At 30.4% G+C, this 21010-nt stretch overlaps 1 protein-coding gene across 1 annotated transcript; it reads left to right on the top strand.

The window, feature by feature from the left end:
* Positions 1 to 14171: 14171 nt before the first annotated feature.
* Positions 14172 to 18989, top strand: ARL1 (ARG1-like 1). Its single transcript, XM_068612059.1, has 11 exons — positions 14172 to 14824; positions 15895 to 16018; positions 16210 to 16292; positions 16429 to 16540; positions 16629 to 16733; positions 17388 to 17438; positions 17639 to 17728; positions 17822 to 17927; positions 18024 to 18172; positions 18241 to 18294; positions 18415 to 18989. The coding sequence occupies exons 1-11, from the start codon at positions 14685 to 14687 to the stop codon at positions 18625 to 18627; spliced, it is 1227 nt and encodes a 408-aa protein (XP_068468160.1). The 5' UTR covers positions 14172 to 14684; the 3' UTR covers positions 18628 to 18989.
* Positions 18990 to 21010: the final 2021 nt, after the last annotated feature.

Below are 21010 nucleotides of genomic sequence, written 5' to 3'. Positions count from 1 at the left end.
ATCCCAATCATATTTTCTCATTTTACCTTACCAAAGTGACTTTCCAATAATATGTAACTTATGGTGTCCACCAAGATAAATGTTCTCAGAATTTAAGGTCTTTCAAATCTATCAGATGCTAAAAGTTTCTCATTCATTTCTACCTTGAATGGCCAAGTAAATGAATCAATTAATTAAATAAGAATCGTAGTGAAAATAATATCATTGAGGCAACTACATTGATTGTTATCTCAATTGCTTAGCTTTGTAACATTAATTATGGCTTTTGATAATCATTTTCTCAGCTATAACATTAATTATGCCTCATCTTCCACCACGGGCTTAAAATTGAAAGTTCCATGCTAGAGCAAAATAGTTTTAACAGCACAGAAGCAATCTTTCCATGCACCGGGTGCGCACTACACACCTTCTTTTATGGAGCAAGAAACCTATAATACACCCACCAATTATGAAAGGTGCTTTTGTTGTCAGAACGTCAAGTTACTTTCACAATGTGTATGTTCTCGTAATATGAGAACGAATTTGTCTTGTAACTTAATTGTACATATTTTTAGTTTTGAAAATATTAAAAAAATTTACATGTAGTCTTTCAATTTGTTTTTAAAATAGTACTTTTAGTGTGTTATTTTTAAAATACCATTTCTAAGGAAACTCAACAAAAAATGAAAAAGCATTCTCTCTCATTTCCCACTCACTCTATCTCTCTCACTCCTCCAAACCCTATATATGTTGCTTTTCTCACTTTCCAAAATCCCCCAAACCCTAAGCTTGTGGTTTGACTTCACAAATAAGAAAAAAATTTCTTGATTTAATTACCTTATTTGTCCCTACATTTTGGGTCAATAGTCAATTTATTGTAGTGATTTTTAAAAAAAATCAATTTTGTCCCTATGTTTTTTAAAATGTATCCAAATTGGTCATTTTCGTTAAGTTTCAGCTTACGACGTCAAGTGATGCTTATGTGGCAGAGAGAGATGCTTATGTGGCAGAAAGAGGTGTTTTTGGTCAGAAGCTTCAGCAGTGGGCCCTCTTCGCCCAGCTTCTCGTACCGGTGGCTGCCGCTCGCCAAGGAGACCAACGACACCGCCACGTCTGACCGCACCTCCGGGGACTCAGTGTGGAGAACGACGATCTGCTCCCAGATGAAGCAGGGGATCAACTCGTTTGCGGCCAAAGGAGGGAGTTCGTCGAGGTACTCGCCGTTGGCTTCACCAGTCGAGACGCGGAGGAGCCAGGAGATGTCGCCGACGGAGTTTTCAAGGTGGGAGGAGACCTTGCGAAAGGAGGCGCTCGGGTTGAAGGTGAACATGCGCTTCATTACAACGTTGTCGCGACACTTGAGAACCATGGCCAGAGCCTTCTCGAGGACCTGTTCGGTCTCCTGGATGATGCAGCGAGTGGGACGCTCGTAAAGTTCGAAACTGTAACGCGCCGCCTGACGCAGCAACACCACCAGCTTCTTCGTCTTGGACTTGAGCTCACCACATTCTTGTTTGAAGGAAGTGTCCTTGTCGGCGGCTTTGGTGACTTGGTCTGCCAGCTGGATGGGTTTGGCCAATATTTTCTTTACTAGAACATTACATCTTTTTCTTCCATTTCATTTCCTTTAAGGCAAAACTCATCTTTGTCTACTTAATTACTTCAATTATTGTTATTTGCCTTGGTCTTTACCAAAAATTTGTTGTTGGGTGGGGGAGTTCCCTTGAATCTATTATGGCCTCCTTAAAAAGTTAAAAAAGATAAAGAAACTAAACTTTAATAATTTTTACTTTCTTCTTATTAGTCACATTTTCTTGTAGTCATATGAAACTGAAATTCTATATCCTAATTGTTGAGCAAGTTTCTTCATCGTTGTGTTATATTGAACCATAGCTATGTCATCTGATTATGCATTTCTTTATCCCTGTGTTATATTGAAGCATAACCATTTATTAGTGTCGTTGTCATTATGGAGGGTAGTTTGTCGTTGATTGTGGTTTTCTATTAAGTATTTTTAGGAAAGGGTAAAAAGAAAAAGGGGAGAAAAAATGAAGTAGACATGTTTATTGTCCAATAGTATCTATGTTAGTTCCTATTATGAATAAGATTTGAGTCCACTTATGTGGCATTTCCGCCTGTTCCAGAGGTCATTTTCCCGCTTAACATTTTTTATGTTTTCATAGGCGTCAACTTGAAGAAGAGTTGAAATTAATAGAAGAAGAGACTGCCAAGAGAGTTGAAGAAGCAATTAGAAGGAAAGTGGAAGACCATCCAGCCATGTGTGAGGAAATGAAGGAAAAGTTGAGCCAGCACCACCGTCAATCGGAACACGTCGGTGTAAGGCCCTTTGCAGCGAGCGACAGTCAGTGGTACGGGAAGTTGATAATCGAGGAGGGCGGAGTGGACCCGCTACTGAAGCTTCTGACCAAAAACACCTCTCTCAATCTCATTTCTTCATCTCTCTCTGCCACATAAGCACCACTCTCTCTGCCATATAAACATCACTTGACGCCGTAAGCTGAGACTTAACGGAAAGGACCAATTTGGATACATTTTAAAAAACATAGGGACCAAATTGATTTTTTTTAAAAACCAATACACTAAATTGACTATTGGTCCAAAATGTAGGGATGAATAAGGTAATTATACCAAATTTTCTTCCAAGGTTAGAACATGTACTTACGATAAGGTCTAAACCGTTTAGGAAGCAAATATATAAGATTTGAACCTCACATTCATGCCAATTTAAAATTTGAAATTTAAATTGTGAAATGATATTTTGTCACAATCTGAAGTGGTTTATGGCTATTTTGTTCTTTTTATTATGGTTTTTTTGGCAAAAGTATGAACTTTTACCATATTGGGGTTTACAATTGATCTCTACAAAATACATTACTCAATTGTTAAACTTTCAACATATTACTCTATTGTTTTACCTTTTTACGACTTTAACTTTGTTCAGGTTCTTCTTATTATGTTTTTTTTTAAATGTCTAAACTTTTACCATATTAAGATTTACGATTTCAACTTTATCTTTTTGAAAAAATTATTTATTTTTCTATTTATTTAATTTTTAAATTTATTTAATATTTTACTATTTATATGTCTTCGTGTCTTGACTTATCTCATTCTTATATTCAATTGTTGTGCCACATTTGTGACTTCAATGTGTCTATATTGCAAAAACTAAACCACTTCATAGGAACTCCTAATTTTTTTTTTTATAATGTTTTCTTTCTTTCTACCATGGTTGTATTCTTTAAAAATATCTTGAGGAATTTTTTATACTTTTTATTTGTACATAGAAGTACTTGTGTCTTATGTATCAAAACCTTTTAATTTCTTCTATATATCTCTAATGTCTTATTTTGTTGCATATATTTATATTTTTTTTAATTTCACTTTACAATTTTTTTTTCTTTTTTTTTTACTTGTCCTATTTCTGAAAATAAAGTATTTTGTTTTCTGAAAATGTCAATATAGAAAGTTTTTTTTTATGATATGTCACGTCTTATTTTTTTAAAGTTATATACTATTTTCCTTTTTATGTATTGTGTTGTGAATGTTGTTTTTTGGTTAATAAGATTTGACATTTTACTTTTCTAAAATATTTTTAATACTTTTGGCTATGTCTATTTTTGGTTTGCCACTGCTTCTTGTTTAGAAATTGGACCCTAATAGTATTGGGTTGGTCATAAAGGTAACACTTTTTTTTGTTGCCTACAACATGGACCTAAAGAAGCTAATGGTCGTAGAAGGTTGGTCTCCATTAAGAACCTTCTATAACCTTGAAGAGAATAACGTTTTTTTTATTTTATTTCAATACGTAGGTGATTATTTCTTTCACATTACTATCTTCTGCAAATCATTGTCATTGGACAAGTTTCATAAGCATCTTCAAAGACTTGAACCTTCGATTAGTGCATTGTTTATTATTTTTTAGTAACACTTAAAGAATATTAATGTTAAGCAAGCCATTTCGTGAGATCTTTGAAAGGTTTCGGAAAACATAATATATGATTTATTATGTATTAAAAATATTATTTTAAATTATATTCAAAAGAATATAAACCAAATTAAAACTAATTGTGCTTAAATGTTTTTAATTTTAGTTAATCTGAAAAGTCTTGATAATATAATTTGTGAATTAATATATGAGAATAGAACGACTTGATAATTCAAAGATATTGTTTTTCAGTGATATCAATACTTTATTATATTAATTATAATGATCACTAATATTCACGAAAGGTTTGTAAATGTGTTTTAGGAACAATCAAACACAAAAGATAACAAACACAAAGTTTCCTTTCATAGTGTCTAGCACTAAAACAAAGTTATTGCTGAGCGAGATTTGCGCGAGGAAATTAAAGCTTCACAAAGATATTGCAATCAACAAAAGAGAAAGAACATGGTGAAAGAACAAAGATATTGCAATTTCTCATATTCATTACTATTTTTAAATAGGTATATTATTGATTAGTTGAACTATAATAAGCAAGGCATGGTGAAAGAACATAAATCACTGTTGCAATTGCTCAGGAATGAGTAATTACATATGTTTGAAGACAACATGATAACATTGCTTTCACAAGTAGAACGATTATTTTGTGGAGAACATTGTCAACTGCTATTATATCTACGGGAATGATTGTTTTGAATGTAGTTTCAAATGAAATTGCTTCTTTGTTACTTCTTGGAGGTAAGACAACCTATTCTATATTTTGCATATGATTATTAATAAATGAGGAATCAACTTGTAACATAGCTCAAATAAGTCTTTTTGCTAGGCTTTCATTGAAACAAAATTGATTATATGGGATGAAGCACCAATGATGAATTAATTATGCTTTGAAGCTTTTTATAGAATATTGAGAGATATTATGAAATATGAAAATGAAGTCAATTGTCAAAAACCATGTGGTGGTAAAGTTGTTGCTTTGGTAGGAGATTTCAAACAATTTTTTCTATTGTAAAAAAGGATTCAAATATAATGTTATGAAGTCAACAATAAACTTTTCTTATTTATGGAAAAATTGCAAAGTTTTAAAACTTTCATAGAATGAGATTAAGTATTGTCACATGTAATGAAAGTACAACAAATATCAAAGAATTTACTGATTAAATTCTAAAAGTTGGAGATGGAGAAATGAAGTTAAATGAAAATGATAAGGGCATTATTGATATACCACAAGATCTTTTACTTGAAAAATGAATCACCTTTACTATCATTGCTTGAGTTTGTGTACCCTTAATTTTTACATAATATGATATCTCTTGGATTTTTTTTATTATGGAGCAACACTTTGTATACCAAATTAATTGTTGCATGTTATCTTTAATAAGTGGCCAAGAAAAACTTATTAAAGATCAGACACACCTTGTTAATAGCATGACAACCAAGAAATTCAAGGTAAATGGTTTACATCATAATTCTTGAATGATTAATTGTTCATGTATACCAAATCATCGACTTAAGTTGATAGTTGGTGTACCTATCATGTTTTTAAGAAGTAGTAATCAAGCAAATTGTCTTTGTAATGGAACAATGATGTCAGTTACTAATTTTGGAAAAAATATTATTTCTGCTACTATCATCATAGGAAAAACATTGGTGAGAAGATATTTATCTCAAGAATGGATTTGGTTTCAAAGAAAACAATTTCCAATATCTCTATTTTTTGGAATGAAAATCAATAAGAACAAAGGTCAATCACTTCCGAAAGTTTGGACTTTACTTTAACACATGATCAGTTATATGTTGTTATTTCTAGAGTAAAAATAAAGAAAGGATTAAAAATACTTATTTTGGATGAAGAAGGAAAAGTAATCAGTACAACTAAAAACATGGTGTACAAAGAAGTATTTAGAAATCTTTGAAACCAAAAACATAAAATTATATTATACATGTTAAGTATAAATGTCTTTGTAATTGTAATATGTTTATTTCTTATTTATTTATTTATCATACTTAACTTAGTAATTGGTTATTCAGTGAAATGCATATTGATGAAGTTCATGATGATTTCTACGTTATCCATGATTCCTTTGAATAAAAGTTATACAATGGTAACTTTGTAATCAAAATTTACATGAATATTTGAATAAAAGTCATTTATTAAATTAAATATTTAAATTAGTTACTATTCAACCATGTTAAATTATTGATTACAACTAATATATAATTATTTTCTTACACAAGTACTCTACAAAAAATCGTGTATAAAGTGTCAGTTATTTTCGTATAAATTGGTGTTTATAAACACCACAATATACGCGTGTGGTGGTTTCCCAAACCGCCATACAACTGACCGCCACAAAGTTTAATGTGGCGGTCTTCCGCTACTCGCTGCAACACCCGTCACTTTAATACTTTGTTTAAAGTGACGATTTTTATATGTAAGTAGTGTCAGTCATAACTGATTCATTGAAAAGGATTTTAGCGTCATTATATAGAGTATAATGTGACATTTTTAACTGTTAGTATTGTAATAAAATTGTAAAAATAATACGTCAATTTCAACTGACGTAATTTTAATTCTAAATAAACAAAATTTAGCCACCACTTTTTTTATAATCTGGTTTGCACAATTAAACTTAATATAATATACTTTCATAATAAAAAAATAAAATACTAATAAAATGAAATAATATATAAATTTATTAGCATCCATTCATTGCATTGAAAATCAAAACACACAAAATATTGCTCAGAAGTTGATACATAATTGAAAATTAAAACATAAATAATTGTTAAAAAGTTGATACATCATTTAAAATTAAAACACACATAATTAAACACACATTGTTAATCCCTAATCAGTTTTGCTTTAAGCACTTGATCATATTACTTGATTAGGTGATGGAGCACCACTTCTAGTACTTGATGCTTGAAATAAATAATTTTATGTTAATGATTTTGAATGTTTATAATTATAAAATGAAAGACACCAATAAATATTTAAATATATTAATACTTCATTGATGAATGCATGAACCAAATTCACTGTCATTGCAGCAAAATGTTCTGGAACATCTTTTCTAAAAGCATTATATGCAAGCAAAGTGTTCAGTTGATTTTTCACAGTTGCAAGCTCAGTTTCCATTTTGAATTATCTGTCCTTCACATTTGATGAAGTTGAACTAGATGAAGCATAGTTCATACCACTTAGCCTTGTTAAGAAGATAAAAAAGATATTTAATATTGAGATTAGATAAAAAGAAAAATAAAACAAGTATTCAATTGATTGAGGTGGAAACACATCTTACAAACATAGTGCAAACGATTTTCATCCATGCACTGTGAACTTAAAACAAGTAGTAACGACATTGTCAAACATAGTTTTATAGGAATGGCCTAGGAATATGAAAAGGGGAGTGATAGGTTCAGGTCTAGTAGTTACGATTGGGAGAGAATCACAGTGTTTGCGCACTCCGGTTCTTCATTTTTTGAACTCATTATCTATGGGCCCAAGCCTATAAAAAAACATGATAAGAACAAGAAGGAAGTATTATAGAATTGTGAAAGGAATAGAGGAGAGGAATTGACATGGTAGAAGAGCCATGAACGGAGAGGAAGATTGGGGAAACTGTAAGGCCAAGTTTCACCAATCAATATTCAAATTTGTCTTTATTAAAATTAAAGAGAGAAGGATCCCTACGGTAGCACTTTCATCAGTGCATCCTTGAAGAACTCACAGATAAAGGGAGTGGAAAGGTTCATCATGAAGGTCTGCATACATGAATGGAATACTTATTCTTAAAAACTTCTAGTAAAATGAGAATGCCAAGTTTGAATCATATATAACCTTGCTATTTGCAGTTGCGTGTTCAACAACTAATTAAATGGAATAAGGGGATATAGTGAGGAAAAAACCAGAAATATAAAAGTACTTGGCCTTTTCAACTATTCACAAAACAAAACACATGATAACAAATGTCGGTCATCTGGATTATTCAGGTATATGAGATAGAAAAGGACACTACATCAGTAAGGTACCCAATGCCCGATTTTCTAGTTTGATCGAATGCTCCGACTTATAGCAATTTGCAGCTGATAAGTTAGCAACGAGTGACCTGTATTAGATGCAATCAAATAGGAGGCTTCAAATACTTGTTTTGCGATCAAATATATGTTAAGATGAAGTATACTATTTATAAAAAAACAGAGTGCACGTCAGATCCAACAACGCCTCTGCATCTACAACTTGCTCTCTAGGCTTCTCAACTGCAAAATTCCATCCAACCAGACCAATCACTAGAAAGTTAAATCACATGTCCAACGAAGAACTTAAGATTATAACAATGAGAAAGAGAACAAAAGCAAAGGAACAAGTACAACTACCTACCTTGGTCGTGTAACTTGTCGAACTCGTCCAAAATGGTGTCGAAGTTGTCGAACTCCATGTTCAACAAATCATCTATTTTCTCTGCTAGGTTTATTTAGGGTTAGCTAATTAGGGATACAAATTGAACTTAACACTATAAATAAATTAAAGAGTGAGTGGTAATGTTATGTACTGTTGATGAGAGTCTTCAGTTTGAGGAACTAAGAGCGTATGACCCTGCGAGTGGCGAGGTTCTGCTCGCTCGTCGCTTTATCCTTGGCACCTCCCTTGGATACGACAACGACATTGGCATCGACATCAGCATTGCCTCTACGCAAACGTTTCATTCTACTAAAACCCAAAACCTAATTTGGGACGGAAAGGGTTTTTTCTAAAATTTGAAGCAATTTTAGAAGTGTTTATTGAACCTCTTGCCTTGCCCTTTTAGGATTTGAATTTTAATGAGAGTGGGGAAATTTCAACCGCGGTTTACTTTCGCGCTTGGGTCAAACTTGCTTTCTCTTTTCCTCCTTCCTTTCCTTTCCCACCGTAATTTTTTTTTTATGATTCTATTAAAAAAGATTATGAAATGTAACTATTTTAAAATTCTAATGGTGAAATTACATTTATTTATAAATTGGTGTGTCTTTAAACATGTTATTATTAAAGTGACATTTTCCATATTAAATAACGAGGAATGGTGTATGGAGGGAAGGAAAATGCGGACTATTTATTTTGAAGGATAATTGTGACAGTTCAAAATGACACATTCTGAAGGATAATTGTGGTGATTACTAAGATATCGTATTATAAGAAAACTTGTGATAGTTATTAATAACCGTCATATTAAAACTGTCATTTTATTCACGATTTTTTTAGTGGTAATTTATTTGTTTAAAGCTCAACATATTGCATTATGTCAAATGATTTTAAAAATAAAATTTGAACAGTAATTCATACTATCATATACAATTTTATGGTATGTTTTTAACTATTGATTACTTTAGTTGTTGTTATTAATATTATTGACATTTAGAAATGATACGTAATGTTACTATTTTTTTTTATATAGTATAAAAGTAATTTATTAATAATCACTAAATTTTATTTTAAAAATTCTCGTGATGGTAATATATATATATATATATATATATATATATATCACATTTCTTTTAGAATCTATTTATTATCTTTTTGTTAGCTTGTTCATTTAAAATTTGATCTCTCTTTTATTTGTAAATTAAGTGTAAAATCCTCAATTTTCTTAAATGGTACGAGTTAATTCTTTCATTTCCTCCTTGTTGTCAAAGATAAAAAGGAAATAGTCATGTTAAGATTTTCTTGCAACCTTTAATGATAATGTCATTATTTTTGTTTAGTTGTTTTTAGAAGGAATACATAATACTTAAATAAGTAAAATGATTTGAAGATATTTTACTTGATTTGATTATTATGTACATTGATTAAAACAATATAACTATAAAAAATATATTTAATAAAAATTTATTATGATGATTCTAGTTTAATATAAGGTAAGTAGTTACTATACTGGTTTAATTAACAATTAACAACCGAGTTTTTTGGGTCTATGTTACAATCAAGTTCTATTTCACAAATTACACATGTTTGACATAAGTTTTTTCTTTTTATTTATCTCATGTGAATTTCAACAACTATTTTTTTCAACTCCTTCACTTTACCTTCGAAATCAAGTCACACATAAACAAAATCACTTCACCTCCCCCAATCATCCTCAAAATCACATTCAAATTCATGTTCTCAAAGAGTATTGTATTTAAATGGAGTTTGAAACTTTTGAATCTCTATCTCCTTGAAGTAGTTCAATTTTATCTCCCTCGACTAGCTTTGCAAACAATGATTTTGTCTCTTCTAACTAATTGTGTGAATGGCCACCTTATGGATTTCTTAAAAGGATGAATAAATATTAATCAACTTAAGAGATGTTAAAGAAGACAAATTGTATGGAAGAACAAAACAAAGTTGTGGAAGCATGTCCCATGGTGTTGTTTCAATTCCACAAGCACAAAAAAAAAAAATATAAATAAGAAAGAGTTGTAAAAGGAAATACAAAATGGATTAAGGAAATGAAGTGATAAAGAACATGTTATCTTTCTGATGAATCTCAAAGGATAAGTGCAACGAGGAGAATTCACCACTTGAAAATGTTTTGTGAGATAAGAATCAAGAAAAAGATTTGACATTCTCAAGGCTCTTAAAGTTTTTTCACAAAGTGTAAGTATATTCAATATTTAAAAGTGGATTCACAAAAGAGTTTGGCCTTGTTTATAGCCATACAATTTCATCCAAGAAGAAACAAAAGATGATTATGAGTTGGTTACAATCAATATGAACACAAGAAAATAAATTTGAAGTGTGAATACAAAATAATGATGACACCTAGAGCAAACAATAGCCTAATCAAGTTAACAATTACACTTGTGTCTCACAAATCCTATATTTAATACATAGTTAATTTATAATCTTGATTATCACATGGTTGTTTCCTTAAATTATGGAGAGACACATATGAAGTTTCTTAATTTAAGAAAAAAACATGTAAAGTAGTTACAACTTTCACTTGCACTTAGAGGTGACATATTGAAGGTAGAAACTCTTCATGTGCTCTTTCCTCTCCTTAATTTGTTTAAGGCACTTGGAAGCACATGTGGAGGGGTTGCAACCATCACATGTCATTAAAAGTAACATGTTAAGTTAGTTACAATCAACATATGTGTTTGAAAATGATTTTTCTTTAGCCTTTTCATGTTTTTAACCATTCACTCTTTTAATTCTATAGTATTATATAATATTCTTTGATACTCTTTAGAATATTTTAAACTCTATACAATTTACTAGCTCTCTTGCTTCTTCTTCAACCTCTTCCTTCTTGAAAATCTCTTTTGAAACTTCTTTTTATTCTTTTATTTGCCATACTTATTGTATTTATTCCTGAAGTTCTTTTTTTTCTTTATCTCCATCTTCAACAAGTTTTTCCTCAATCATATTTCTATCACCACCTTATCTCCCTTGATCAGTTATAAATGATGACCTTGTCGTGCCTCTACATTATTTCAATGACGATTCATTTCCAATAATAGAATAATAGAGGCCTTGGGAGAAAGAGGAAGGTGATTAGCAATGTTGCAATGTGAAGCTCACAATGTTTATTATAGAGTGAGTTTATTGTTCACATGTGAGAAATATTGTTGCAGTTAATTGACGTTAACGAGCATTTGTTAGGAGTCTTATAGGCATTCACAAGACATTATTCTTCACACATTAGAAATTGCATATTGTTTATTTGCATCCTTAGATCCTTACATTGATTCACTATACAATAGTATTGATTCACACAACTTAACTAATAGGCCAAACAAACAACCATGTTGCATCAACAATTTCAACAACTCAAATTGTTTCAATATGCATATAAACATATACTTATAGCATTTTCTTACAAACACTAAACTATTTGCATTTTCCTAGCAATGATCCTCTCTACAAATAACATTAATCTTGACAATAACATGTCCTAGCTCGTTACAAAACTCATCAATTCAACCAAAAACATTATTTACTTTGATAACTATGTTCAAAGAGCAATAATCTTTGTCATTTTTTGTGGTTCTAATACCACTTTCAATTGTTTTCATATAAGAAAAATTATTTAACATACTTGAACCTTAAATGAAGTCTTGGAGAATGCTTTACATACGTTATTTTGGACCACCATCCCATAAGAGTTGTTTATTTCAAAATTGTCCGCAATTAATTAAATGTAAAATTAATCACAATATATTATCCAAATGATCAAATCTTGAACTAAGACAAAATAATTTTTACAATAGTTATGTTTCTTAAAAAATTATGCACTAAAATTGAATTGTTTGTTGAAAAATGTTTAGAAAATGCAACTACACATGTTTTTGTGACTGTTTGAAAAAAAATAAAAATTAATATATAAATGAATTTCATATTTAAAAAAAATATTAAATCATTAATTATTATTTCATTTCACTAATATTGTATTATATTTTAAATTATTTTCCATTTCAGCAATCGTGTTAACATTTTTATATTTATATTATGTCATGCATAATTTATCCATTTATTTAATAGTGAAATATTTTTTTTATTTAAAAGAATTATTTACTTATATTCAATATTTACTACTTTATTACTATAAATTAAATTTCAAAATTTAGCTTTAACTTCAAAATAATTATTTTTCCACTTAATATTGAATTTGAACTAAGTTTAACAAACTATTACTAAAGATTAAAAATCAGTCAACATCAACTAAATTTCAACTTTAAGTTTAAAAAACTATTATCAAAGATTAAATTCAACGTCCATAAACTAAATTTCACCTTCAGAACAATTTTATAACTAAGGTTAATAAATTAAGGACCATAAATTAAATTCGAACTCAATAATAAATTTATAAATGTATTAATAATAATAGGCAATTAAAACTATTAATATACATAATCTAAAGATATGTCTGAAATTAATAATAATAACTTTACTAACTAAACTATTAATATACATGATATATAAATTAATTTGTAAGGAAATAATTATTAATAATAACACTATCATAAATTTACCAAAAATAAATAAATGATAATAGTAATAAATTTAAAATATTAAAAAATTTATTTAATTTGTTTTGACCAATATATTAATTTTAAAACAACTGAAGTTGTTATTATTAATTTATATTATTTCATTAATATTTAAAATTATTAATGTTACTTTATTACTATATATTAATTTTCTTTAGTTATATTAATATATTTTATTATTATTTTAATTTAAAAAAACATATTAGAATTCTGCTGAGTCAATCTAATACCAACCTCCTCCTCTGACCACCATAAAAAAAAAATTGTAAATTCTATTTTCACATAGCATTGACAGAAAGAAAAGGTTGTACTGGGTAAATAAAGTGGGAATGAATTACATTGTCTAATTCAAAAAAAAGTTTATTGAAAAGAAAACAAACCTCAATACTCATTTAATAACTTTTTTATTTTAAATTTGTAATAAATTTCATTAAAAACACAAGAATTCACAATTTATTTATTTATATCTTAATTTAAAATGAATATTCCGCAAGTCTATAACAATATTTAAATATTTTTTATACATAATTGTTTTTCAATTTTATAATTTATAATATTAAAATATAATAAATTTAAAAATTATCAATTTCAAAATAAATTTTGAAATTTATTTTGAAAAAATGGAATTAGAAAAAAATCTAAATTCTTACAATTTTATCCTTTAAATAAGTACTTTTTTTTTTAAAAATTCAAATAATTCTTCCTAATGAAATACTATCTTTTATATTTACTTTTAATTAAAATACTTTTATAACTTAATAATATAATTTTATTTTAATAGATATTATAATAAAATAATTTTTTATCAAAAAAGGAATTTTTTTTACATATTTATAAATTTATGTTATATTATTATATATTACTTTATATAAAACTGAAATTATTATAAAATTATAATATAATATTTATAATAAAAAAACACACAACAAACTTTTAAAAATATTTAAAAGTTAAACATATAGTCGCACGGGAGAGTAGATGAGTTTCCACTATTATATTATAATAAAAATAATTTATGTATAATAAAAAAAAAATTCCAAAATGTTGTTTCCCAATGAATTGTAAAAACAAAAGTAGATTAACAAACAGGTGATTCCAAAATAGAAAGGCACTAATGACGGTATCAATTTTTGTTTTCAGCAATAATTAACTTAACACCATCTTATTAAAACGCATTTACCATAATTTAATGTCACAAATCTCTCTCTCCCTCCAAATGCACAATTACCAAGTATCAGTTGAAACGGAGTTTTCAAACGTCAACTTCCCCATGCGCACTACGCACTGAGCGTAGTTTACCAGTAACGTTACTTGTTTTCAAAATCGCATCCAAATTTAAATGGAATAAAGAAGTATTTTAAAATTTTAAATTAAAAAATAAAATAACCAAATTTCTTAATTCCCCTCCAATTTCTGGTCCTCTTGTTGTCTCTTCCGTATTTTTTTTCTCTCTCTTACGCCGAAGCTCAGCTCCAGCTAGGAGGGTCCATGGTCCACTTTCTGGATCTCACCGTCATCGCCACCGCCACACCTTCCCAATGCTCCTTCAACCTCTCCCCTTCCCCGTGACTCACCCGCGGGGAATATACCACTCCCTCTCCAACCTTCCCGTTTCGATCTCGATTCTACCTGAGATTCTTTTCTCTCTCTCTGGTCCCGAGTTTTAGGGTTTTGCCGAACAGCGGATAACACGCGTGCACAACGTCGTTTCGTTTGAACGCGACGCAGGATGCCGGGGCACCGCTCGAAGTCGGAGAAGCACGACGACGGCGAGAAGCAGCTCCGGCGGGACCCCTACGAGGTCCTTGGAGTCTCGCGCAACTCCATGGATCAGGAAATCAAAACCGCGTACCGCAAAATGGCGCTCAAGTGCGTTTCCAATCCCCCTCTCGCGGTGTTGTACTGTTGTTTTTTTGAATTTGTGGTGTTGTTTCTTTTGAGTGTGCTGAGAACGGAGATAGTAGTGGAGTCGATGCTGTTATTATATATTTGATTATGGTTTTTGGATTGTTATTTAAGTGTTTGAACCGTGTTTGAAGCATTTCTTTGTTAAATCGTTCATCTAGTTGATGCTAAGGTTACTTCCGAAAAGAATACTTCTTATTTTAATTCTCAGAGTCTCTTGATTGAAGACGCCGCTGCAGCCACTTTGGTCTAGACTTTGACAACCCCTTACTAAATCTCGGTCTTCCCTTTTTTAATATCTGTGTATGAGTGTGTATAATCTATTCTTGTCATGGTTTTATGGAAAGATGTGTGATCACCGTTACCGCATCGGTTTCATTTTCTGCAATTTCCTACCATATCAAGGATTGTGATGAAACAGTGACCACCCAGTTTATAACCTTGATTGTAGAGTAGATGATTGGTGAAAGTAGTCTTCTGAGCTTTCTTGTTGTTGTTGATACTGTTTATGCTTAATTGTATGGAAGGTACATAAAAGATCTTTTTATACTTTTATTTGTAGCGGAAATTATTTTGGTGTTAGAATCAATTTTAGATTTTATAGTTTATATTAGTTGTGGAAAGGAAAGAGTAGAACTTTGGAAAATATTCATTTGATTCTAGGCAGAGAACCTGAATGTTTTTGTTTTTCGTTCTTGCTATTGGACTTCTAGAAGAGAAAAATAAGAGAAAAAAATGAAATTTTCTATACATTAAAATTCGCTTATGTATAAAAATTATGAATTTAGAGAAGTCATATGAGAGAACTTCAACAAACTAGCTTATGAAAAAACTAATTTTGACTTTTGGAGAAACTCAACCTCACTTTTTCTTCTTATTTTTCTCTCTTAGAAGTATGGAAAAATTTGTCCAAATAAAGTATTCTTTCTGGTGTACATTGTCAATTGACTGTTCTTCCTTCCTGTCTTCTTTTCATCTAAAGCTCTGAGCAGGGAGGGTTAATATATTAATTAGCTAAATCAATTTCATTTCAGATATCATCCGGACAAGAATGCAAATGATCCTAAAGCAGCTGATATGTTTAAAGAGGTTACCTTTTCTTACAATATCCTCTCAGATCCTGACAAACGGCGTCAATATGACTCGGCTGGTTTTGAGGTCATATAAGATTTCTTACTATTTCGAATCATTAAGACTTTAGGATGGTCATTGTTCCTTCTGATTTGCATTTTATCATTGCTTTTTGAAGATTCCATTTCTGTCCCAAATTTGTCTCCAAACTTCATTGCTGAAAAAATAGTTTTGAACCTCTGATTGTCTGATATGATCTATGTCATGTCCATGTATAGGCCGTTGAATCAGACAACCAAGAATTGGAGTTAGATCTTTCAAGTTTGGGGGCTGTCAATACAATGTTTGCAGCACTTTTTAGGTAGCAAGATTGAATGTGCTTTTCTTCCTCTTCACTCTCAAGTTTTTTTCTTTAATGAATGCTTAGAACATTGCTACATTTTTTGTTTTTTAACTTTTCTCTCCTATTCATGATTTACTTTCTCCATGAATGACAGTAAACTTGGTGTGCCAATTAAGACAACTGTATCCGCATCTGTTTTGGAAGAGGCACTGAATGGTTTAGTGACCATTCGTCCACTTCCGTTAGGACATTATGTATCTAAAAGGGTGAGCTGCCTCTTTTTTTAATTAATTGATCCCTTTTTAGTCATAGTTTTCTTACATTTGTTCTTGTTTTGGTGCCTTCATCTTACAGGTTGAGAAGCAATGTGCACACTTCTACTCAGTTACAATAACAGAAGAGGAAGCACGAGCTGGATTTGTTTGTCGAGTACTATCATCAGACAAAAGCAAGTTCAAGGTTGGAATTTCATCTCTGTCATTCAAGAAAGATTGAGCAAGAGTAATGCTCAACCAGACAATATTAAGATCTTTATTTGTGCCTTATGGAAACTGATTTTTACACAGAATTCTCTATCTCTTTCTTTTAAGATTAGCTTTTGGGATTGGATGTTCTCAATACATCAACAATTTCATGAGAAAATAAAAGAAAAATTGGAAGTTGAATCATAACACTATTCAAGAATTTCAATTTTTTCCCAATGCAACTGCAAGACTAATTGGTTGTTGAAGCTGTTTCTAATTTAGTGCATATTTGGGAGCTTAGGTTTACTTAAGATTCTAAATGCTCTCAATTAGCTAGGTGATTGATTCTATTTCACAGTAATGATTTGTTCTTAGGGAAATTTGAACTTGATCTCTTTGCAAATTTATTCAGTTTCTTCATTGCAAAACATTGAATTATCCCATGGCTGTGTAACTTATTTTTGTGCTCTGTTTTTACAGTTTCAAAAAGTATTCTCTTTTCCTCTTATACTGTAAAACAATTATGTGAGTTTATACTAATGTTCTGGATGATTTTCATATAATTTTAATATTTAAAAACATCAATGTGTTCAATTGATAAATGATCCCTTTTTTTATGGTGTTTGATACTTTGATTTTCTTTCCACAGTTATTATATTTTGATCAGGAAGACAATGGTGGTTTAAGTCTTGCACTCCAGGTATTATACACTTTCTTCTGTATGTTTGTGAAACACAATGCTTGTATTTTTCCTAGAGGAATTAATTATTTCTGATGTAATGGTTAAGTTGAATTTTAATGGCTCTCGGGTAGTTATTTCATAGTCATACTTTTTTTTATCTCTTTCGTATTTTGACTTTTGAGCATTCCGTGACAATAGTACATTACTAATTGTTGTAGGAAGACAGTGCAAAAACAGGGAAGATTACCACTGCTGGGATGTATTTTCTTGGGTTTCCTGTTTATCGATTGGACCAAACAATGAACTCTGTGAGTAGCTACTGTAACAAGATAGTATTTAATTTAAATTTTGTCTATCCATTTTCATTTAAAAAAATTGGCTGTTGAATTATTTCTCTACAGATAGCTGCTAAGGATCCAGATACATCTTTTTTCAGAAAGTTGGATGGGTTTCAGCCTTGTGAATTAAATGAATTAAAGGCTGGTACCCATGTATTTGCTGTCTATGGTAAATGCCTACTTTTATGCCCAGTAAGCCAGTGCTGCTTGTTATGTTGGTTGCTGTAATTTTTGCCACATGAATTGACTGTCAAATTTCTTCTAGGTGACAACTTTTTCAAAAGTGCAAATTATACAATAGAAGCTCTCTGTGCTGCACCTCTTAGTGAAGAAAAAGAAAATTTAAGAAGTATAGAAGCTCAAATCTTGTCTAAAAGGGCCGAAATATCAAAGTTTGAGGCAGAATATCGAGAGGTGGGCACTTGATCTGTATGGCTATAATTACATTACTTTTCGTCAAATCTCATGCTGGGTCTTTGTAGGTTCTGGCTCAATTCTCAGAGATGACAAGTAGATATGCACATGAAATTCAATCAGTGAGTTCTTATTTTACAACGGTTTCTGTGTAGCATCCCCCCCGATACCCTCTCCCTCTTTGGGGGCAAAAATTCATCAAAATGGAAACCACTGAACTTTTGTTATTTATTCCTGTGCAGATTGACGAGCTACTGAAGCATAGAAATGAAATACATGCATCATACACTATTACTCCCTTTAAACGGAGTACAAGTAAGAGCAGAAGTAAAAGTTCTTCCAAGGAGAACAAAGAAGATGGCCAAACAAGAGAGAAGAGGAGTACAAGAGATCGGCCAAAGAAGAAGAAATGGTATAATCTCCACTTAAGAGTCGATAAGAGAAAGGCTTGCTAAGGTGAGAATTGGAAAATTAAGAATTCCACTCTAAAACTATAATCAGTTGATCTGCACCCTTTTGATTGTTTAGCACTCGTGCAAGTTAAGAAGAAGCTCTTGACAAAGCAACAGCAAATGTTGTTGGAAGGTTTTCTGTCGGTCACTCAAAGCTTGTCAGGGATGACAACAACTCATTGTTTATGTATAATCCCTTTCCCCTTTCCTTTTATTTGTCTCTATGTAGCTCATCTTAAGAATTCGTACTTGTAAATTGTTTGATTTATTGATGAAGCATGATTAACTCTCTGCGCGGGTTGTAATTTTTGTTTACAAGTAATGGCAAATCATTGGAGGATAGGGTCAGGTATTTTCTTGTTTAATGGTATTTTTAATTTTGTAATTTTTAATTTCTAGAATTGAGCTGAGTTTAGTTATTTCAGCATACCTTTAGCTTTTTATTTTACTTTATTTTTTGCCCCTGCCCAGTCAATTCGCATAATGATTCATCTCGCATATTTAAGATAGACTTTGGACTCTTTCTTAGAACCTTGATTTTAGTTGGAAATTATTATTACTAGTGCAATAATTGGCAGCAGGGATTGCGTATTTTATTTATTGATGGCCTTTAATTATTTAATGTCCTAATGATGTCTCTAGAAGACAATTTACACGATGTGAATAGCAGCAATGCTTCAGTTGGTAAAATGGCGACAAAAACAAGCAGAGAGATGTTGTCTAACTAAACTTTCTAGTTTAAACTTGGCTTCAGAGGATATTGACAATGGTGCATTATTTAAAAAATCCTATTGCAACCAACTGTTCTTAATAATGACCCAATGAGGTGTAGAATCAACCTAATCGGATGCAATGCAACAACAATTGAAGAGGTGTTCTGTTATTGGACACGTTATTTAATAGATAAATAAAAGTGCATCCAAAGTGGATGCGACAACTATAAGAGTGGTAATACTACTGTCACTGCTACTAAGAGCCAGCTCACTAGCTGGCCAAGCTTTTCTTAATTTTTTCCATCTGTTGTTTCAAATTTAAAAAGGGGCCCGTTAAACGTTTTTTAAGTTGTTTGAATTGTTTTCTTCATTTATAAATAGTGTAACTTATGCATGCTACTATGTATGAATATAATTACAAGTATTAAAAAATTAATGGAATCTATACAAGAACGGGGCATTCCCTTTGTTCTCTCATTCTTTTTAATGTTTTTAAGTACTATCATATTTTTACTTCTTAAGGTTAAATTAACTAAAAAATAGCTACAGAGTAAAGGTATGATTAGTAAAAGAAAAATATTATCTTCAACTTAAAAATTGATAAATAAACAAGTAAAAGAAATTAAGAATGACATTTGAAAAGGAACCCAAACAATATATTTGATTTGATTATTCTTGTTAGTTTTCATTTTGGTAGATATTTTGACTCTGATAGAATAAATAAAATTGTCTCAAATGAATAATACTGTTAAATGCAAGCATTTTTCTAGAAACTGTATTTCTAAAACTGATTTGTATAGTTTTGTACAATGAAAAAAAGAAGATGAAAGGGTGGGGGGAAAAAGATAATGATGCGGTGAAGAGTGGTATAGAAAAGAAAAAATATTATAAAGCTTTGTAGAAAAGTTTGTATATTGAGCAATATAGTTCAACATTCACACATGCAGTTCCTTATCTTCTTATCCACACATGCACCCACAAGACACTGTCTCTGGTTCAGCCTTCTCTCCTTCAAGTTCCAATAATTAATTCATGAAAGTTGAAGTTAATATTGAAGGTTGTGTAAAGAGTTGGAGGGTAAGGGACACTTGTTATTGTGGAATAAGAGTGCATTCACATTTCACACATCGAGGAGACAGTTATTGTTGCAGATAGGACTCATAAAAAATATTTAAAAGAATCAAATTAATAGTGGATAGAGTTGCATAAAAAGAAAAATGTTAGAAAACAAAAACCGCACTTACTTGTTATATTAGTTTAGTTTTAAGAAATTCAATTATTTTTAAACATGATTATTTAAATTTAACTAGATTATAACTTGTAAGATTAGAAAATATACTTTAAAATATTTTTTTGTCAATACTAATTCAAACAATTCCTATACTGTAAACAATTTAGAATAACTTAATTTTATTTATTTTACTTAAACTATGATACAGTTTAATTTAATTCATTTAAATAATTATATAATTCAGTTTAGTCTATCAAATTAATGTTTTAAAATTTAGTTCAATTTACAATACTATAGTTTAATTCATGTATTTTGTCCACCCTAATTATAATGTTATGCTTTTTTTTTGTTGTTGTGCAAAGCATGTGAATATACAAAAATGAAAACGATTACAACTAAATAAACCTCACTATTGTCAACACATGCTATGTGTAGGCTAATA

The sequence above is a fragment of the Phaseolus vulgaris genome, chromosome 2 (genome assembly GCF_051622355.1).
Source record: "Phaseolus vulgaris cultivar YP4 chromosome 2, ASM5162235v1, whole genome shotgun sequence".
NCBI classification, from domain to species: Eukaryota; Viridiplantae; Streptophyta; class Magnoliopsida; order Fabales; family Fabaceae; genus Phaseolus; species Phaseolus vulgaris.
This window is presented reverse-complemented; position numbering and strand designations above follow the sequence as displayed.

What these genes read in the sequence shown, in the direction of transcription:
- ARL1 (XM_068612059.1), top strand. Translation starts at nt 14,685, where the DNA reads ATGCCGGGGCACCGCTCGAAGTCGGAGAAGCACGACGACGGCGAGAAG. An exon ending in ATGTTTGCAGCACTTTTTAG is followed by an intron (nt 16,293 to 16,428) that starts GTAGCAAGATTG and finishes CATGAATGACAG; the next exon opens with TAAACTTGGTGTGCCAATTA. An exon ending in ATGCACATGAAATTCAATCA is followed by an intron (nt 18,295 to 18,414) that starts GTGAGTTCTTAT and finishes ATTCCTGTGCAG; the next exon opens with ATTGACGAGCTACTGAAGCA.